We start from the raw sequence: 20,681 nt of genomic DNA, 5'->3' as shown, positions 1-20,681 counted from the left end.
GATCCACACACATGATATGACGATGTTTTGACAAGTTTCGCATTTGTGCCTCTTTGGAAAAGAAGTCACGAGCCACCACCGCTTTTGTAGCGCACCATAAATTAAGATTAGGTAAAAAAAAAATGTGAAACCTCACCGTCGGTTAGTTCATTAAAGTCAAACCAGAGTGAAAACTGTAAGTATTGCCAATCAAACTATGACAGCACATTTGTTAGTCAAAAACAATATGTAAGTGAACATTGATGTGATAGGCGGTAAGTGATGTTTGATCTCCATCAAAAAGTTCACCGTTATTAGCAATTCTGTAAATAACAGTGAAGGCTTTATCACACCTGCAGTGTCAGGTACAAACAGGGAAGTTTAATACAGGTGGCATTGAGTATTTAGGTACAGTTGCTTTTTGCCATAATGAAGCAGGAATAGATATGCAAATATGTAATGCAAAATGGTAAACAATGATAAGATTGTTTTAAAGGTTAAGCATTGCTTTTTTTAGTTGTGTAACTTGTGTTTATCTTTATTTATTTAATTGAAAAATAATCACATTTGCATAGGCACTAGCGCACACACATTCAGTTGTGGATTGGAAAAATGAGTATTTATACATGTGTGTTTTCCGAAAGAAAAATGTGTGTATACATACAAACCTTTATGCATAACCCCTCTCACTCTCATATAGATTTTGTAAAATAATTGAAGCTCTGCACGCAAAGAAAACATAACAAAAGGTGCCAACTCGCACCGTATTACTATATATTCAGAATTTGATATGACTAGGCAGCACGCTGTGGTTTTTGCAACCTCCCCTTTGCACTCTTCTTAAGTGGTCTCACCCAGAATCACAATTGTGAGTGTCACGACTGCACCATTTTTTTATGGGGGTCGTAAATATAACGTTTAAAGTTTAGGTGAATGGTGACTGGCTGAGAGTCATGTTTGGTTTCCTCTGATTTGGGAGATTCGTTTTTTGTCCCACCCTTGCCCTTTTTCTTAGAGGTAGAGGACAGAAGCTGCTTGGTTTCTTCTTTCAAACCCTCTGAAATGAAAAAGTATTGACATTAGCCGGCTTTTTTGGAGGTTTCCTATATTAGGGTGTCACTATAGTATTCAGAATGGTTGCTAAGTTTTTTATAAAGCAGTTGCTATGATGTTCTGTTTATTGAATAGGCTTTATGCCCAGCTGCACTACTTCCTGAACTTCAGCCAGCTCCTGTTTCCTGTCTGCCATTATTGGACAAACTAATTAATCCAGGTGTGTCTGATTATTGTTGTTGTGACTACTGAGGTCAGGGCAGGCACACCTGGATTAACCAGTTTGTTTGTGACTACTGAGGTCAGGCACACCTGGATTAATCAGTTTGTCCAATAATGGCAGACAGGAAACAAGGAACTGGCTGAAGTTCAGGAAGTAGTGCAGCTGGGCATAAAGCCTATTGTTCTCCTAATTGGTCCAATTGTACGCATATTAATGTCCATGAGGCCCACCTACTGTATACAAAAAGCTTTGAGGTTTAGGAAATGGATGCAAGTTTTTTAAATAGTGTAGTGTACTCTTTGTGTGTAGACATTTGCAGTAACCTGTCTTTCATACACGAGTAACACTTTGGTTAGCCAAAAAAAAAGTAAGACAGAGGTAAAGCATGTATGCGGCTTATTTATATGTTCTTTATTAGTGGCGGTTCGTAACTGCTCTTCCAAGGGGTGTAAATTCAACATGTGTGTTCGGAGTGTCATGTGTGTTGCTCGTGTTTTCAAAATATGTGTTTGTTGCATCATGTGAACCATGTGCATCAACCGCTTATGATCAAAGAGACGCTCATGTTCACAAAATACACGCAAGACACTCCTTTAACAGTAAACTCTGATTATGCATGAGATTATACAAGTATCTGGCAAACGCAAGCGTCTCTTTTATAATAAACCCTTAAGACGCGTCTGCAGCAGGCACTTATTTTGACAAGACACTTGATGCACATAGGTTAACGCGAGGCGCAATACACATATTTTGAATTTACGAACCAAACACATGACGGGCTACATACATGTTGTGACGAACTTTGCATCGTGCGCCCACGTAAAAAAGTCACCGTCCACCACTGTTATTTTTATAAGTGCGTATGTTGTTCTCCATGTAATCGAAAGTGTGTCTGTTTTGTTTACCTGGTATTCTGATTTTGATCTTGCCGCTCTGTCCAAAGCTACCTTCAATAGTCCCCGTTTCTCCAGTCGACAGTGTAACTTTTAAACCAACAAACAGCTGAAGGTTGGTCTCCTTCTTAAACAGGTTTCGACCAATCACAGTGTAGTCATCAGTCACCTGACCAAATATAAAAAGTTTGAATTGGGGCCAGAATTCATGTAAAACTTATATACCACTATTTTTACTGAACTGAAAAATACCCGTTCCACCGCCCCCTCCTTCTGCTTGTTTTTGCTGATTTTGAGTCGAGGCAGCGCTGTTTCCGTGTAGTTTTTGTCCTCGAACCCTTCCAGCAGCTTTCCGTGAAAGGCGAGCCTGCATGTGTTACCGTGAATATCCGAGTCCAGCCGTGACCCAATCACTAAGCAGAGCGGGGGACACGTGACCGGCCTTTCGAACTCGAGCAACGCCCATTGCTGTAGCTCCCGTCTCTCACCTTCTGCCTGACAAGTCAAAAACTCATCCAGGTGGTGAAATTCCCAGGCAAAAGAGAAAGAGTCTTGAGAGGCGGGACTACAATCTCCATTTTGGTTCCCGGGAAGCACTCGATTGAAGAATGAAATGCGCGCCATGACGGTTTCGTGTCCGATGGTGATGTGAAACTTTGCACGGCTGCTTAGGGCACCGCGATAGTATTCGATTTTTTGGACGGATATGACAGCAGCGTACAGAGTTCGCAAAGAACCCGGTGTGCATACTACACCTCGTTCCAAAAGCTTTGGGTCAAACTGTGTCACGCACACACCAACCCGGTCACCCTGTATGGCACTGGAAACTGGCTTACGAAACATCTGGACAGATTTCACTTTGCGGGTGACCTTGGGAAATAAACAAGATAAGAAATAAGAAAGAGTGAATTATTTGCCTTCTATGAGTACATATAATTAATTACATTGTGTCTAGATATCAGTGTACCTTTAAAGCTGGTATCTCCACAGTATCGTTGACGCTGAGTGATCCTTGTAGGATGGTGCCGGTAATGACTGTTCCCTGGCCACGGATGGAAAAGCAGTGATCTACTGCCATAAGAAGAGCCCCGGATGGATCTCTATGAGGGAGGAAGGCCTGGGCCTTCAGTAACTAAATGCACAAAGAAAGAAACACCATTAAAAAAGACGGTTCACATTTATCACAAACACAAATTTTGGATCCTCGTGTCAATGGTAAACACAATTATGAATATGTATTGTTGGGAACATGCATACTAACTTACTTCTATAAGGTCAGTGATTCCTTGTGCCTCCTCTGTATCAGGCGCCTCAGGACCACCTGGTTTTGCTGCCACAGCAATCACAGGGCAGTCTTTAAATCTGGCAAGCAAGCAAATAAAAATTCACACTTTGCTGAACATCCAATGCATATCTATATATCTACAGCTCAAACATGCATTTTAGTCTGAGACTAGAATAAGCCCTGCCCTGGAAACCGCCCCATTGTGTTTAAATGCTGGAACTAAGTTCCACTTCCTTCATCAGTCACCAGAAAGACTGTCACCTGCCAAGTTTTGCTGGTAAACACTGTGGTTAGGCCTGAACCAGCCCCAACCACCACAACCCAGCGTAAAAAATGGCATGATGGTATGTACTGGTCTTTTTTTAGCAGGGTAAGACAATCGAAAAACCATGTGCTTAATAATGTGTACCTAGTGTTCTCAAGAGTTTTGTGCATCCTCTTAGTCATCTTGTCAATTGCCCCTTGTCTCTTGTCACTAGGCAACAGGTCAATTTTGTTGAGGATGACCACCATGCGGGAGCAGGTGAGCTGACCTATCAGAAGGCACTCTGCTGTTTGCGTCTGCATACCTTTGACAATGTCAACCACCAAGATCATCAGATCAATGATCTGAGCCCCTAAAAAAAACAGAGAAAGAGTGAATTAAACACTTATAACATTTATTAATAAATAGAGAGATAAAATAATCACTGCAAATGGTTTAAATATGCATTAAAGCAGTGGTTCTCAAACTAGGGGCCCCAGGATTGTGCCAGGGGGCCCCAGATTTAGGAAATTTTTTAAAATACATTAATTTATCATAAATTATATGTAATTAAACCTTAAAAACATAAGGCTACTAACCAATTTCAAAACATTTAGTTTTATTAAAATCTTATGTTTTAGCATGTTTTATGTTATACATTTTCTCTGGGGGGCCACACAGGGCACAAGTGGGAGCCACCATACACAAGGGGGCCGCACGCCGAAAAAGTTTAAGAACCACTGCATTAAAGGGGAAAAAGAGAAAATTTTTAAAAAGGTTACAGGACAGGTTTTCTCTTTCTCCCCATCCTCTCATTCTTTCTTGAGAGATCCCCTTTGGGTGGGTGAGAGGAAGTTGAATTGGAACTTTGAATTGCCCTCTTCTTGCCTTAATCAACCACATGTGCCATTAATGCCCACACGTCATACACGCAATTGTCATCAATGCAATTATAACCTACTAAATGTCTCATTTCCCCTGATTTACTCTCACCGTACATAAGGTTTTCTAAGTTCATTTGGTCCTGCAGGTTAACAAAATAAAAGATTAAATATAAAAGACAAAAAAGATTGTCTAGTCAATTGAACAAGACATTTGGACTTTCATTTTCCAGTACAAAAGATTACTGAAGGCATGTAAGTTACTTTGAAGTTAACAAATAAGTATCATTAATGAAAAATTATTTTTGTTTTTCATTTCATGAAATACATTACTGGACACTATCTGAAGACAAATTAATAAAATAATTATTATTTTGTTGTGTTTTTATAATAAAAAAAAAAAAACATTTTTATTTGTTTGACCATAAAGGGGACATATCATGAAAATCTGACTTTTTCCGTGTTTAAGTGCTATAATTGGGTCCCCAGTGCTTCTATTAACCTAAAAAACATGAAAAGATCAACCCAGTAAGTTAGTTTTGGTAAACCATTTTCTGCAAGCATGTGAAAAAATAGGTAATTGAAATTTGGCTCCCCTTCTAATGTCAGAAGGGGATAATACCGCCCCTTAATCTGCACTATCCAACCACGGCACTGCCATTTAGTGCAGAGATCTGCTCATTTGCATTTTAAATAAGACACCCAAAAATGGCACATTTTTGTTCACACCTACAAAGTGGCAATTTTAACATGTTATAATAAATTATCTATATGGTATTTTGAGTTAAAACTTCACATATGTATTCAGGGGACACCAAATTTATTTTACATTTTAAAAAAGTCTTGTGAAATGTCCCCTTTATAGCATACTGTACATTTAGAGAAACACACATACTCCATCTTCTGGCTACAAGTGGTGGTGATGGACAGAGTCCATGAGAGTACTGAGAGGTTGGTATTCTACTAGTTAGTTATTGGTTGTCATTCATTTATTCATTGTGTAAAATCCATGCATATATGCCAATTTAATCAACAAAGTATTATCTTGGGATCTTGAATTTTTACAAACAACCCATTTCGGCTACACCTGACTCACTGAATACTACATAAAACTGGTTAAGCAGATTATACATGTAGATTTATGACAAACGTATTTCTTAAACCACAATAATTTGGGGAAAATATATATATACCGTAGTAACACCAATATAGGACCTATTTCATTTAATTTATCCACTCACCCCCGATTATAGTGCGTATGAGGGAGGCATGGCCCGGGCAGTCCACCAGTGTGAACTGGAGGCTCTCATATTTTCGGTCCCCGCAAGCTTCACTTAGGTGTTCAGGAAAAGGTACTGTAAACGCACTGAACCCGAGATCCAGCGTGATGCCTCGCTCTTTGGACTGCGGGTTCTTGTCAAAAGCTGCGGTGGATGCGGTGCTGCTAAGCGCCCGGGCAAGCGACGTTTTGCCGCTGTCCACATGGCCGAGGACACCGACGTTAAAGTTGAGCGTTTTGGGGAGAGTGGAGCTGTTACCGGGATCTGCCATCAATACAGCACGCCGGTTGATTACGCTGAATGAACGCGCAGACTTTGAACTACTGACGACTGCAACAAAATCTCAACAGCTCAATATGAATCTTTCAACAAACCAAGTTTCTTTAATTCTGTAAAATTTTACAAGTATCTACTTTATTTTTGATTTAACGTTAAGCATTTCAATTACGCGATAAACGTCTTTATTTGTACTGCAACTTTGCTTAAATTTGACAGCAGCTGATCTTCCTGCGCTGCTAAAAATGAAACCCTGACGTAAAAGCTAACTCAGTTCAGAGGTTCCACTTCACCTCAGAAGGTTTTTTTGCATACCTAACGGTCTAACAATTTATAAACTGTAATAAAATACACATTTCGTAGTTTTAACATATTTATTACACATATAACTATATATTTGGCAAAAATACATAAGGATATATTTTGTGGAACCGACGTCGGTTGCCTTTGTTTCAGTACATCATTTCATGCAGACACGCGAATAGAAAAGGGGCGGGATCTCAAACTATAGACAGACAACCGAGTCGTCCAATAATTTAACAGATATTGAGTATGTTGGCCAATCGTTGCAAAGAAAGAGTAAAAATTGTCGCTGAGGCGGTACTTCCTCAAATTGCCTTGGTAACTCACATGGAAACGCGCGTCTCTTGTGTTTGATTTCAACGGTCTTACCTGAAATAGGCTTCAGGATTTTGATGCACGTTTAAAAGTGTTTGATTAAGCTTAAAGAAAGATGAAGATCGAGGAAGTGAAAAGCACAATGAAGACCCAGCGAATCGCCTCTCACAGCCATGTGAAGGGATTGGGGCTGGATGAGGCCGGTAATGCTAAACAGTCCGCGTCCGGGCTGGTGGGACAGGAGACTGCTAGAGAGGTACTGTAACGAGAAGATTTTACGTGCATTACCTTTATATGTACAGAAAGTCATAAAGCTGAGGGTCTTTTTACGAGAAAAAGGGAGCTAACTTATAAGTCTGAAAACGTGATTTTACATCAGATGGATGGATATTATTGAGATGGAACATGCATTTAAATACCAGATTTACAATTTCTAAACAAAATATTTATACTTATCAATATAATTGTCTTGTATTATGTATGGTGTGGTGTGTTATTCTTATATAATTCGATTTTGCTTATAATAACTACTAACAGATCATTGATACTGAAGGCTAAATTTATGTTTTCGTATTTTTGACAGTTACCACCAAATGTTTTATTTAGACTCTTGTAACTAATCATTTAAAAATGACTACATGTTATGAACAAATCATTCTTGTTTTTTAGGCTTGTGGCATCATCGTGGAGCTGATCCGTGCTAAAAAGATGGCTGGCAGAGCTGTTTTACTTGCAGGGCCACCAGGAACCGGAAAGGTAAATACCAAAAGCTTTATTATATATTAGTCATTGCTAATATCTGTCTATAATATAAATGTTTATTTGTTAATCCTAATTCTGTACCTTGCAGACTGCTCTAGCATTGGCCATAGCACAGGAATTAGGTAATAAGGTTCCTTTCTGTCCTATGGTGGGCAGTGAAGTGTATTCATCAGAAATAAAAAAAACAGAGGTCTTGATGGAAAACTTCAGAAGAGCCATAGGTGAGCTTTTACCCAAAAATTCAATACATGTCTGCTTTTTAAGTAGATGACAATATACATTCAATGTGTAAATGAATGGTCTGTTTAAAATGATGTGTAGTGTCCATCTAAAACTGTTACTTTGTGCATACAGGACTGCGTATCAAAGAGACTAAAGAAGTGTATGAAGGAGAGGTTACTGAACTGACCCCATGCGAGACTGAGAACCCAATGGGGGGCTACGGCAAAACCGTCAGTCATGTCATTATCGGATTGAAGACTGCAAAGGGCACCAAACAGTTAAAGGTGAGCTTGTGAAAGTAGTGCATGCATCGTTTGTATGTTAAACGGTTGACACATAATACTTTGCAGTGGGTCTATATTTGCTATACTCTCTATGTATTCAGTTGGATCCCAGTATATATGAAAGCCTGCAAAAGGAGAGAGTGGAGGTCGGTGATGTTATCTACATTGAAGCCAACAGTGGGGCAGTCAAGGTACAGACATATTTTTGCCTTCTCACGTGTCCAACTAAATGGTAGTCAGATTGAGTTTTATTACATTAAATTTTGAAATAATTGTTTGTCTGCAGAGGCAAGGACGATGTGATACCTTTGCAACAGAGTTCGATTTAGAGGCAGAAGAGTACGTACCACTACCAAAAGGCGACGTACACAAGAAGAAAGAGATTATTCAGGATGTTACACTTCATGATCTGGATATTGCTAATGCAAGACCTCAGGTATCCACACACACTTCCTAGAAACATGGCTCAGATTATTAAAACATCTCAAATGGAATGCAGAAGTTGTAAGCATGTATGTGTTTTATGTTTTCAGGGAGGTCAAGACATACTTTCTATGATGGGTCAACTGATGAAGCCCAAAAAGACAGAAATCACTGGTAAATAAATCTACTGTTAAAGGGATAGTGTACCCAAAAATGAAAATTCTGTCATCATTTACCCGCTTTCATGTTGTTACAAACCTGTATACATTTCTCTTTTAACCAAACCAATCAGAAGCACCATTGACTTTCATAGAAGGAAAAAAGAATAAAAGAATACCATAGAAGTCAATGGGGCTTCTGATAAAAAAATATCTTCCATTGTGTTCATCAGAACAATAAAATGTATATAGGTTTGTAACAACATGAGAGTGAGTTCATTTTTGGGTGAACTATTCCTTTAACCCTTCATTTTTTTTTTCAAACTGGATACATTTATAATTCTGCAACTAACATGCACGACTGTATAATTTTGTAGATAAACTGCGAGGAGAGATCAATAAGGTGGTGAACAAATACATTGATCAGGGTGTAGCGGAGCTGGTACCGGGCGTTCTGTTTATCGATGAGGTTCACATGCTGGACATCGAGTGTTTCACCTATCTGCACCGAGCACTGGAGAGCTCCATCGCTCCCATTGTCGTGTTCGCATCCAACCGAGGAAATTGCCTTATCAGGTGTGTTTTTATATAATGGCAGTTTTAGGATAGTTTCAACATTGGTTTGCAATGTGTAGTTGCTCAACAGGTGTGTCTGTTTTGTTCTTAGGGGCACAGAAGATATCAGCTCACCTCACGGTATTCCACTGGATCTACTGGATCGAGTCATGATCATCAGAACAATGCTGTACACCCCACAAGAAATGAAACAGGTGTGCTGTCTGCAACACGTGAACATTTTAGTTGGTTTAATTAGTAGACTTTTAAAGGAACATTTAACCAAAAATAAAAAGCTTATATGTTTATTAGCGCAAACCTTTCTTAAAAAAAAAAATCTAAATGTTATAGACCATCTCAGGCCCCGTTTGCTTTTAGCACAGTGAAAATGAAACAAAACTTTGGTAAAAATTGATTATGTGAATAAATATATTACCATAACTTGCATTTTTTAACTTGCATGTGGTCTGTAGATCATAAAGATCCGAGCTCAGACAGAAGGCATCAACGTAAGTGAGGAGGCTATATCTCACCTTGGAGAGATTGGTACCAAAACTACCCTCAGGTAAAATTCACAACCTAAACATGCTATAGAATATAAAACCATATTTTAAAACATATGATTTAAATACATTGAGCTGTCATTTCATTGTTTTTGTTTGTTCATGCAGATATGCTATGCAGCTGCTGACCCCTGCCAGTCTTCTGGCAAGAGTTCAGGGGAAGGAGGTAGTCGAAAAAGAACACGTCGAAGAAATTAATGAACTCTTCTATGATGCCAAGTCTTCTGCAAAGATCCTACAAGACCAGCATACAAAGTTTATGAAATAACTTCAGCACTTTCTCTCTCTCTCTCTCTCTCTCTCTCTCTTGCTTACTCTTATTTTTTGCTTTACTGGCTCTTTAGTTCACATGTCTTGGAAGTTTTAACCGTATGACAGCCACAGAGTCAATCAAAGTGCAAACTGCAGCTACTGTATTGTTTTACCTTATCTCTCTTATAGCATTCCCAGATCACCTGAATTCTTTATTTTATCATCTCCCATTCTTTTGTTTTGTTATAAGTTTTCCAATGTCCTGTCTGATGTCTTTTTGTTTGACTTTAGTTGTGAAAAGGAATTTTTTTGAAAGCAATGTGAAATACAAATGGTATTGAATTAAACATGAATGTTCTTTTATTAAATTACAAATTTCATTTTTGTCACACACAATCAACGGTTTATATACTTTGCAATTTAAAACAAAAACATTTCTTAAAGGTGCCCCGAGTAATTATATATTTGGTGATAGTGTTTTGGACTTTATAAGCAGGGGTGCAGTATCACACAAAAGCAAAAGTTTGGGGTTACAACAGTATTGTAGAAATAATTTATTTACAAGCATGTTTGTCACCCATTATCAGCTTACTTAGCACATGAAAGTGTCAAATAATAAGAATACAAAAGTACATACAATATTGTATGTCATATATATTGACAATCATAAAATGTCAGCCCGAATTAATCCACATTAAATGTTGTTATTATTAGTAAATACAGTACTTTAGTGCAAGTTTATGATCAGGCTTTACCTAAGAAAGTGTTTATGCAAAATCTCAAACTAGTGAAATGGTATTTAAGTATTCTGTCAGAAAAAAAGGTACAAAAGTTATCTCTGGAACGGTACCTTTTAAAATGGTCTTAAAGGGATGGTTCACACAAAAATGAAAATTCTGCCATCATTTACTCTCCCTCACGTTGTTACAAACCTGTGTGAGTTTCTTTGTTCTGATGACCACAAAAGATGAGTTTTTTTGAAGAATGTTTCAAACCAAACCGATCATAAGCCCCATTCACTTCCATAGTATTATTTTGTCCTACTATGATTTTTTTTACTTTTGGGTACCATTTTGGTAGAGATATGTATACCTTAGAGCAGCAATGGGGAACCCTGGGTCCTGGAGGGCCACTGTCCTGCAGAGTTTATTTCCAACCCTAATCAAACACACCTGAATTTCATTTCCAAATAATCCTAAAGACTTTAAGTAGATTTTTCAGGTGTGTTTAATTAGGGTTGGAACTAAACTCTGCAGGACAGTGGCCCTCCAGGACCAGGGTTCCCCACCCCTGCCTTAGAGGTACATATCTCTACCAAACTGGTATGGTACCCAGTGTTGGGAAAAGTTACTTTTAAAAGTAATGCATTACAATATTGAGTCACTCCCAAAAAAAGTAACTAATTGCGTTATTTAGTTACTTTTCATGGAAAGTAATGCTTACGTTACTTTTTAGTTACTTTTGCGTTACTTTTTCTTGGCTGAGGCTTGATCTCTTTCAGGCCTTGCATTATGACTGAAAAGTTCTGCATTCAGAAATTGCATATTTCATCACAAAAATGTCGAGGTCTGGCCTGCCATCTTAGTTTCTGACTCAAACGGTTCCCACACAGGCGTGTACGCACAGAGTGTATAATGTGACTACACTTAGTTTAATTCAATACATAATTTTTTTAAATCAAATGAATTAAAAAAAAAAGTAACTCAAATATTTATGTGTACATTTAAAAAGTAATGCGTTACTTTACTCATACTTTAGAAAAGTAATATTATTACGTAATGCACGTTACTTGTAATGGGTTACCCCCAACACTGATGGAACCAGTGTGTAACTTTGAGGTACAAAAGTGTGAAAATCTACCACCCCAGTCATAATTTTTGTTCCTTTTTTTCTGAAAAGTATTAAGTGTACATGAAGTATTTAAGAACAGCATGTTACATATGTTACATCATTTGAGCTTTATAAGAAGTATTGAGCGTGTAGATGGTGTCACTTTCTTTTGGTGGGTTTGTTAAACGCCGTCTCAGATCCTGAGCGAACTTTGCTGAACACCGATGGAGCGACTTTCCCAGCTTGTTCTGATAACAGACAGAAAACAGTAAACCTATAACTTATAATATATATAATCCTTCTAACAAAACTGCAGAAAAAGACTTTCAGAAAGTGTTTCAATATCAGCTATCTTTACAAAGTGACTTTTTATGGGTGTTTTTGTTTTCTGTATTGAGTCAATTTTAGCATATATATAATAACTGTACATGTTTCGTGGCCATTTCATAAAAGAGGAAACAGCTAGAACATACTGCTCTAACACTAATATATTATAGTAAATATATGATATATAGAATCATATGTGTCATTTACGCTGGGGACATGTCCCCACCACTTTTTGAAATGGCTGATTTTGTCCCCACCACTTTTTGAAAGCATTTGGTTAAAATGTTCTGAAAAATCAAGCAATACCTGTGCGACTTTCACTGCTATTTTTGTCTTGCTTTCAGTAGAAATATCAAAAAATTCTTAAATTAAGATGCTTTTTCTTGATAAGCAAAATGACCTAAGAAAATAAGCCTGTTTTTAGACAAAAAAAAATATATAATTTAAGTGAATTTGTGATTAAAACAAGCAAAAATTTCTGCCAATGGGGTGAGAAAATCTTTTATAAGATTTCTTTTTTCTTAAACACTTAATTTAAGCAAACATTTCTCACCCCATTGGCAGATTAATTTTGCTTGTTTTAACTAGACTTATTTTCTTACATCATTTTGCTCATCAAGAAAATATATCTTGATTTAAGAATTTTTAGATATACTGAAAACAAGACAAAAATAACGAGTAAGAAAGTGTACAATGCAAAAAATGATTTTCAAGAAAGAAATTCTTAGTACTTTTGTCTTGTTTTCAGTAAAAATATCTAAAACATTCTTAAATTAAAATAAAGTCGTTTTTAGACCAAAAATATATAATTTAAGTGATCTTGAGCATAAGACAAGCAAAAAAAATCTGAAAATCTGAATTAGTTTTCAAGATTTTTGCTTACCCAATTGGAAGATTTTTTCCCCCTTGTTTTATGCACAAAATCACTTAAATTTATATTTTTGGTCTAAAAACTAGACTTATTTTATTGGGTAATTTTGCTCATGAAGACAAAGCATCTTAATTTAAGATATTTTTTTACTGGATCTTTCTTTCTTTTACTGGAAATTTCTACTGAAAACAAGACAAAAATACTAAGAAATGTAATGTTTTTTCATCTGATCTTTTGTCCCCACCACTTTTCAACACAAACTGACGCCCCTGTATAGAATATAATGAACATTAACATTACTGCAAGTACACAAGGAAGTGGTCAGTTGTCGCAGGGCAGTTATCAATTTGGCAGCGAGAGGAGGGGCATCACACTAAACTAAAATTGAACCTGTCTGTCTAAGATGTCCTCGCAGGACTGAGGTTAAAACAGGGAAATCTAACATAACTAAAATAAAAAAATGTCTTAAACATTGCTCATTGTGCATAAACTAATGTAATAAATGGAACCTTATTGTAAAGTGTTGCTAAAAATGTTGCAACACGTATACAACCAGACCGGGAGATCTGTATACAAACTGTATGAGTTGTACTGCGTTTTTACTATATATGGAGTGGAAAATAATAAACCGGACACACAAACACACAGAAGCTTCTTTGCTCAAGTTACTAGGATCCACTATTTGACCTTTCATTGAATTTATTGCAATTATAAACTGCTTCACTCACCGCATTCCTGCAATACTTCAAAGGTCTTGCCTCTCACCTCTGTCCCAGAGGCAAGTTTATCCTTTGCACCAATCAGATCATCTGCTTTCACTTCAGGCCTCTTTATTGTGCCCTCATCTCCCTCCCCCTGCTGACATAAACACAGAGATATCAACAAAAAAAACTCTCTTCTTCTGTTCTCTTTCTTCCATCTCTTACCTGAGACATGTTTTGCTCAAGCTGTATGTTTCTCAGCTCTTCCTCTGTTTTAGACTCGTCGTATGTGCCTTATACACATACACACCCTTCCTTTGCAGAGTCCAGTCCCAAGTGGCCCATAATTCTTTTATGCCAAACACTGAGTCATACTGTTACTCCTCCCAGTCACTGTTCTTGCAGGGATATGAAGCCATCATTATTCAAGGATGACATCTTCAATACAAAAGTGCTTCCAGCTGCCCTGAAATGCTAACAGCAGTGTACGGTTGTCTAAACATTGCTTGTCTTGTTGGGATGCCTCTTAATGAGTGGAAAAGTTTGTGTATAAGGGTGGTTCTCACAAAATTAGACTTATGAAGTGTCATGAAACATTTTGATAAAAAAGTAAATGCAAAGTAAGAGTATCAAAATAAGAAGCATATAGTTACAAACATCTCTTCATGTACTATTTTGCACATGATTTCAAATGACATCATACAAACCAATTTTTTTCACATTTAAAAGGAAAATTTTCATTTCCGCAACATGTTTGGGTTCTTTGAAATGGAAAATAATAAAAAAATCTAAACATTAAAAGCTTCAGTGCATGTTATACTATAAACATTTACAGTAAAGAAACATGTGGTATTTGGTGATCATTGGTAAATGTAGAGACAATAATAAGGAATATAAATGTGTTCAAGACCAATTTTCTCATCCTCCGCAACAATTTTCAATCATTGTTTAAGCCCTCAAGGAACTAACATTTAAAAAAAATGTTGGAAAGGACATAAACGACTGTGACACTCAAGATGGCTCGCAGGTCAGCAGTTCTTATGTTTTTTCTCCAGATAAAAGTTGAAATTTTGTTTGTCATAGTACCTAGACAACTTTTTAATTCTCATTACCGAAACATGATTTGTAATTGCATATGTTTAATGTATTATCATGTTGCGGTAATGATAATTTTTGATAATAATAATCTAAAAAAATTTCTAAGAAATATTTTTTCAATCCTCTAAAAAATCATGGTTATATTAAATTCAGACTGTAATCTTATATGTGCAAAAAAAATTGGCTTCAAGGGCTTTTAAAAAATTCTGATGCTGGACACCTAAATCTGGATTTCATGAGAATCACCCATAAATGTTTTACTATGCTGGTAAGTGCATGTTGATTTGTATCTCTTCTGTAATTCTTTGGAATAACATGCTTTTTTATAATTATTAAATGCCCTGCCATGGTTGACTGTGTAATCTTATTTCTTTTCAGTAGTTTGTAAATGTGTCTATGAATGTGTTTAACTTAAAGGAGCATTTCACCCGTTGAAACATTAATCTTTATTGAAAGTGCATCATATTTGTAGTCAAAATGTAACATACATTTCGAATTTGGTGCCTATTTGACAGAGAAAAGGGGTGTTTGTAGTCTCACTCCCTCAACAAAGATATAGCGCTTCTTTCTTTCAATGATGCAAAATTATGCTTTTTACATCATTGAAAGAAGGAAGTGCAACACTGAAATCTGTATTTCTTCTGGCTCAGCAGCAACTGAGAAAATGATGCATGACCATTCAAAAACATGACTGGGGTTCTAACTATACAAAGCTTAATGCAAATGGGTGAAGTGTCCCTTTAAAATAAAAAAAGTACATTTAGACAAAAACTTTTTAATTGCACCCAGGTATTACAGTACTATATAATATTTAACAGATTTGTCTTAAAAGTTTTCAAAGACAATGGTTACCAGCACCGTTGAAATATATTTGATATAAATTACATAAATTCCTTGCTACAATATGTAAGATCCAGCATTGCTAGATGTGGTAAAAAAAACTACACACTGTAGTAAACTTTAATTTCCAAAGAAAAAAATAAATCCTGGATCTCCTTTCATATTGGAATGATTACAAATTGCTCATTAAAACAAACTGTTTGTTTGAACTTTTATGCAGTCTTGAATAAATATGCCTGTGTTCAACAAGGCAATATGTGATCCATCAGATGTTAGTGTCCATGAGATACTTCCTCTTAGTGCTTGTTTTGATATGCTATTATCCAAATCAATACAGCTCATGTACTTTTCTTGGTGTATTTGGGTAATAATTGGGTTTTGATGAACTGCACCAGTCTCGTTTCTGTTAGAAACACTGTGATGACCACACCCAGGAGACAAACGGCCCCGACGGCAACATGTGCCAGTCTTAGTACCCAGCCACCATCACAGCAGAACATTCTCTGAAAGATATAGAGGTTCAAAATTAAGTCGATCACACAACATCAATCTACATTGAAACTTCAATAAGTAATTTGCTGCGTTACCTCAGATAAGTTCGTGATGCCCGCGCTTATTCCAAGCACAGCTATTACAGCAGAATGTGGGCGAAGCCCCCATAAGGGTGTGTATTCACTTTGCAGGAAATACCGATGTATATAAATAATACTGTGAGTGATTCGTAAAGCCATGTTACAGCAATTTGCCCAAATGAAGCCAACACCCCCCAACATCCAGGTTAGCCAATAAGAAAGCAGGAGGAAGGAGGCAGACAGGCCCAGCATTAAGACATTATATCTAAAGAGATAAAGTTAAAACAACATGTTTAAAAGCATTAAATTGCAATACTATTCAGTTATATTATAATTATACATAATCACAATACAATTATATGTGTTGTATGTTGTTTACCTGTCAACTTCTTCTTTGCTCATGGCGGCAAAAACGAAACACTCGGTTACTCCGTTAATGGCTAACAGCAAAACATAGCAGCTATAACACTGTAGGAGAGTTGGCCCTGCAAAATATACAGTTTTGTTAAAAAAAAAAAGGAAGTGCAAAAATAAAAGTGAAAAAAAGTGCAGAAATGTTATACAAAGATTTTATTTCCTTTTTTCAAATGTATTGAATAGCCATCCTGACTATTCTTCCGTCTGTTTTACTTGTTTTCTTCCATGTGCTTTGGGTTTTTGTTGCCATTTGAAAGCATTTGAGATCCTTTTAGCTGAGCATCATAAACTTTGCTGCATTTTTTAAAACATTTTCCCTACTCAAATCAACTTTTAATCAAATTGCGTTGTTAAGCAATGATGAAACGGTCCATTTTACTTAGAAATTCAGAAGCAGATATATCAATGGGTGAAACATTTGCTTCCCCTTTTTACATTTAACATTACTACTACAAATAACAGTGGTTTATCAGGTTACTGATGTTGCACTGCTATTATTTTGAACATAACTGTACATACAAACAACATTGCATACATGAATTAAAAGTTGTTATCAGTTGTGTGCACTTGTAGCTAACTGGTAGAACATTGCACTAGCGGCACAAAAGGTTGTGGGTTCGATTCCTAAATAACACGCATAGTCAGATGTAGGTCACTTTGGATATTAGCATCTGCCAGATGCATAAATGTAAATGTCTATTTTCATTTAAAAAGCTGAAGTTTGCAATTTCTGTGTCACTACTATAAGCAAAATTACAAAAATATTTTTTTTTATATATGTGACACTGGCCCCGGTTTTAAGTAGCACAGGAAGCAATAGCCAAAAATACATTGTGTGTGTCAAAATGATAAATTTTCATTTATTTTAAAAATCATTAGGATATTGTGTAAAAATCATGTTTCATGAAGATGTTTTGTGAATTTCCTACTGTAAATATATCAAACCTTTTATTTTGTGAGTGGATGCATTACTAAGGACTTCATTTGGACAACTTTAAATGCGTTTTTCTCAATATTTAGATTTTTTGCACCCTCAGATTTTCAAATAGTTTAACTTCAGCCAAATATTGTACATTAATGTAAAGCTTATTTATTGTGCTGGTGTATACATCTCAGTTAAAAAAATTGACCCTCATGACTGGTTTTGTGGTCCGGTCCAGAGTCACATATTAACAGTTACAGTTACCTAAACACTTCTTTCTTCTGCCATTGGTCGGACAAACAGATAGTCTTCTCTAAAACTCATACCATTGATAGTAATGGCTTCTTTACAGGTCTCAACTGTTGACATTGACACTTCGTGAAAAATCAGGTACTTTATTATGGTAAGTGCATGCTTGTTTGTTTTACCTGTTCCACTGCTTAAAAGCTCTCCACCATAGATGTCAAGTGCTAGATGGGAATATGCATAACCAAACACTGTGATGATCAGACCGATTAAAAGCACCAGCTTCAAAAGACATTCCAGTACCTCGGCTGCTATGGAAACATCCTCCTGCGGACCAATCAGCATTTCCCAATCATACATCTGATTCATCCAATCACACAGTAAAATGTAAAAATGGATACTGACTTGTTTCTGATTGCGTACACCTTGGCCACGCTCCAGCACTTTAGCGAAGAAAACATAGAAACTTTCCTCGATGGGCAGGAAAAGAAAACGTGCCACCATTGAACCCAAATTGTTTATTATATCGTAAACCCCTGTAAAATGATAAAACAAAAAAGAAGTGTGACATGAATACATTGTTTGTTTACATTGGATTTATGTGTGAATGTATAAACTCACCCTGGTCTCCAAAGTTAAGCACATTCAGAAAGGTCATCACATAACGCTCACCTACAAAATCAAAACAAACCATTTAACTTTTTAGTTTGTGTCTAAATATCTCAGTAAATGAATATGAGTTAGTTACACTGACCTTCTGTAAGTATCTGTTTGAGGAATGATTGTTTGAAAAAGCTCCAGGTTAGTGTGGTCAACTTCCAGTTAAGTAGTGGCTAAAAACAAACAGCTTGGTTGATAACTGAATCAATCAACATGAATAACAAAGTCTGCAAAAATAAATCTGGTGTGGCATTGTCAAATCTCACCTCATGGTTCACCCTCGATGGCAGCAGGTCTGTGATGCGGCGAAAAGGGAAAAATTTTCCCTCTGCTTCTTCTGAGCCGAGGAAATGGACAAAGTATAGCACGTAACAAAGGAGCAAAATCCCTGCATAGACACACTTTCGAATCAAAAACACACAAACTCAAGATTACTGTACATATATAAAAAGGCACTACCGATGTTATGTACTTTCATATGCAAATATACCAACCTGGGCTGCAGAGAAGATATAAAGACCCCACTGAGGTGCTGAGACAACCATCACTACTGTAACAAGACATTTAGCGATCATGGCTAAGCTTTCTGCAATCACCTGTCAAGTGAAAATTGACAACATAGCACAATTTAATTCCTTTTTCATGTTTACATTAAGCATATATAAGGTATTACAAAACAAGACTTTTTTTGACACCTTTAATCGAACAAACATGTGTGCGTGCGCCAGGACCCAGAGAGGTTCAGCGAGTAGCTCTGTTAGGGCAGCTAGGCAGAACAATCCAACAGCTGGAAAATAATGCGGGATTGACTCCGGATCAGGTGCCTGAAGCATCCACCACCATACACAGACCAACAACAAACCCCACACACAACCTAAAGGAAAACTGATAATTTGAGAAAAAGAGGAAGATGGAAAGTCACAATTATTATATTTTTCTAATATTTAAAGTCCTAATGAAATCAAAACTGACCATTCTTATTTTTTATTGCATTAATTGGAGTGTTAATTATAAACAATTTATCAGTGTATGTCATTATAAAACATGGGCCCTCATAAACTTCAAAACCTGAAAATGTATTTCCACCCACTTGTGGCGATTATTCTCTGATGACATCAGCTAGACGGCTTGGGCGGGAGCATACGTTTACTCCGCCCCCTCCAACTGTCTGATGCTAAATACATTTATAAATGAAACGCCTACTTTTCTATATCCAATCGAAGCAGAGTGGAAAACACCAGCCACGCCCACTAACACAACTTCCGGTTCATAGGAACTTTAAAGTGAAGTTATATTTTAACTAATCTAAGTCTTCTTAAACTGCTACTGTATGGATTTTTAACCCTAGCAGTTTTTTTACAACCAATAATTTTTTTTAATGTTTTGTACAAAAGATCATGTTTTATTATTGCCACATTTTATTATTACACAATAATTACTGTTATGCCATGATAATACAAATAAGTTAAATGCTTTACATACAGACACCAAAATATATTTTCATTCATCATACAGGAATTTCTACTTACGTTAGCCATAACAGGTTGATCACCTGTCTCCAGTTACGCCCCGCCCCTTCACCGCTTAAACACGCCCTCCGAAACGCCTCTCTGGATAGAAATACTAATGTAGAATAGAGTAACAACAACCTGTAACAAAAGCATACGTTACAGTTAATGACCCATTTACGAGACACACAACTTCGCTTTGAGTTGTGTAACTGCAAACTTACCTCACATTTACTACACCTATCAGCTCCTTAGATACAAACCGCAAAGTAAATGCATTCAGGAGAAACGTCAAAACCCGAAACATCACCTGTTAACGTATATAAAACACAAGGCGAATAATAAAGTCAGCTACAAAGTAGTGTATTTAGTGCGTGTGTTTGTGTCAAATACTGTTAATATTACCTGAAGCAGAACAGTATATGATGCCAGGGTTGAAGCACTCTTGAGTACATCTTCTGAGCCCATGGTAAAATGTACTTTTGAACTAATTCAACTAGTTGTTAAACTAGCTGTTAAACACACTATGATAAAAACCGACAGTCACCAGTGGTGACAATAAGCGCTACTACCTTTGTTTCATTACACACAGATTGTACATTAACTCCTCACAAATGTTACTTACAGCTTGTTACTTACATACTTCCGCTTACTATTCAATACTTTCAAAATAAAAGTCCTTTATTTTGGGGGTTTGTAGCGTTTTTATTTTGTAAACATTCATCAAATTGTGTAAAA

The 20,681-nt window shown here is 36.6% G+C and overlaps 4 protein-coding genes across 5 annotated transcripts; 1 reads left to right on the top strand and 3 right to left on the bottom strand.

Annotated features, from left to right (window-relative positions):
- Positions 1 to 340: 340 nt before the first annotated feature.
- eefsec (eukaryotic elongation factor, selenocysteine-tRNA-specific) lies at positions 341 to 6,430 on the bottom strand. The gene is made up of 7 exons (XM_065279914.2): positions 5,800 to 6,430; positions 3,843 to 4,050; positions 3,414 to 3,510; positions 3,116 to 3,280; positions 2,401 to 3,018; positions 2,161 to 2,317; positions 341 to 1,036 (listed from the first exon to the last, which is right to left on the bottom strand). The coding sequence occupies exons 1-7, from the start codon at positions 6,107 to 6,109 to the stop codon at positions 855 to 857; spliced, it is 1,737 nt and encodes a 578-aa protein (XP_065135986.1). The 5' UTR covers positions 6,110 to 6,430; the 3' UTR covers positions 341 to 854.
- Positions 6,431 to 6,711: 281 nt separating this feature from the next.
- Positions 6,712 to 10,229, top strand: ruvbl1 (RuvB-like AAA ATPase 1). The gene is made up of 11 exons (XM_065279915.2): positions 6,712 to 6,988; positions 7,402 to 7,488; positions 7,583 to 7,715; positions 7,849 to 8,000; positions 8,102 to 8,191; positions 8,287 to 8,436; positions 8,534 to 8,597; positions 8,959 to 9,157; positions 9,249 to 9,351; positions 9,610 to 9,701; positions 9,808 to 10,229. Exons 1-11 carry the CDS (start codon positions 6,848 to 6,850, stop codon positions 9,965 to 9,967), a joined length of 1,371 nt encoding a protein of 456 aa, XP_065135987.1. The 5' UTR covers positions 6,712 to 6,847; the 3' UTR covers positions 9,968 to 10,229.
- A 59-nt stretch (positions 10,230 to 10,288) lies between these two features.
- On the bottom strand, positions 10,289 to 14,045 carry mustn1a (musculoskeletal, embryonic nuclear protein 1a). Of its 2 annotated transcripts, none has more exons than XM_065279916.2 (3): positions 13,906 to 14,045; positions 13,708 to 13,837; positions 10,289 to 12,029 (listed from the first exon to the last, which is right to left on the bottom strand). In XM_065279916.2, exons 1-3 carry the CDS (start codon positions 13,912 to 13,914, stop codon positions 11,941 to 11,943), a joined length of 228 nt encoding a protein of 75 aa, XP_065135988.1. In that variant the 5' UTR covers positions 13,915 to 14,045; the 3' UTR covers positions 10,289 to 11,940. The 2 variants fall into 2 exon arrangements, with proteins under 2 accessions (XP_065135988.1, XP_065135989.1); XM_065279917.2 differs by having other exon boundaries at positions 13,708 to 13,834; positions 13,906 to 14,031.
- Positions 14,046 to 15,424: 1,379 nt separating this feature from the next.
- Positions 15,425 to 20,553, bottom strand: rft1 (RFT1 homolog). The gene is made up of 13 exons (XM_065279911.2): positions 20,349 to 20,553; positions 20,168 to 20,253; positions 19,965 to 20,084; positions 19,131 to 19,320; positions 18,930 to 19,031; positions 18,702 to 18,836; positions 18,530 to 18,608; positions 18,397 to 18,447; positions 18,181 to 18,311; positions 17,958 to 18,102; positions 16,570 to 16,675; positions 16,206 to 16,455; positions 15,425 to 16,121 (listed from the first exon to the last, which is right to left on the bottom strand). Exons 1-13 carry the CDS (start codon positions 20,409 to 20,411, stop codon positions 15,957 to 15,959), a joined length of 1,623 nt encoding a protein of 540 aa, XP_065135983.1. The 5' UTR covers positions 20,412 to 20,553; the 3' UTR covers positions 15,425 to 15,956.
- Between the last annotated feature and the right edge of the window lie 128 nt (positions 20,554 to 20,681).

This window comes from Paramisgurnus dabryanus, chromosome 7 (assembly GCF_030506205.2).
Source record: "Paramisgurnus dabryanus chromosome 7, PD_genome_1.1, whole genome shotgun sequence".
Classification (NCBI taxonomy): domain Eukaryota; kingdom Metazoa; phylum Chordata; class Actinopteri; order Cypriniformes; family Cobitidae; genus Paramisgurnus; species Paramisgurnus dabryanus.
The sequence above is the reverse complement of the archived record's forward strand: the minus strand, read 5'-3'. Positions and strand labels throughout refer to the sequence as shown.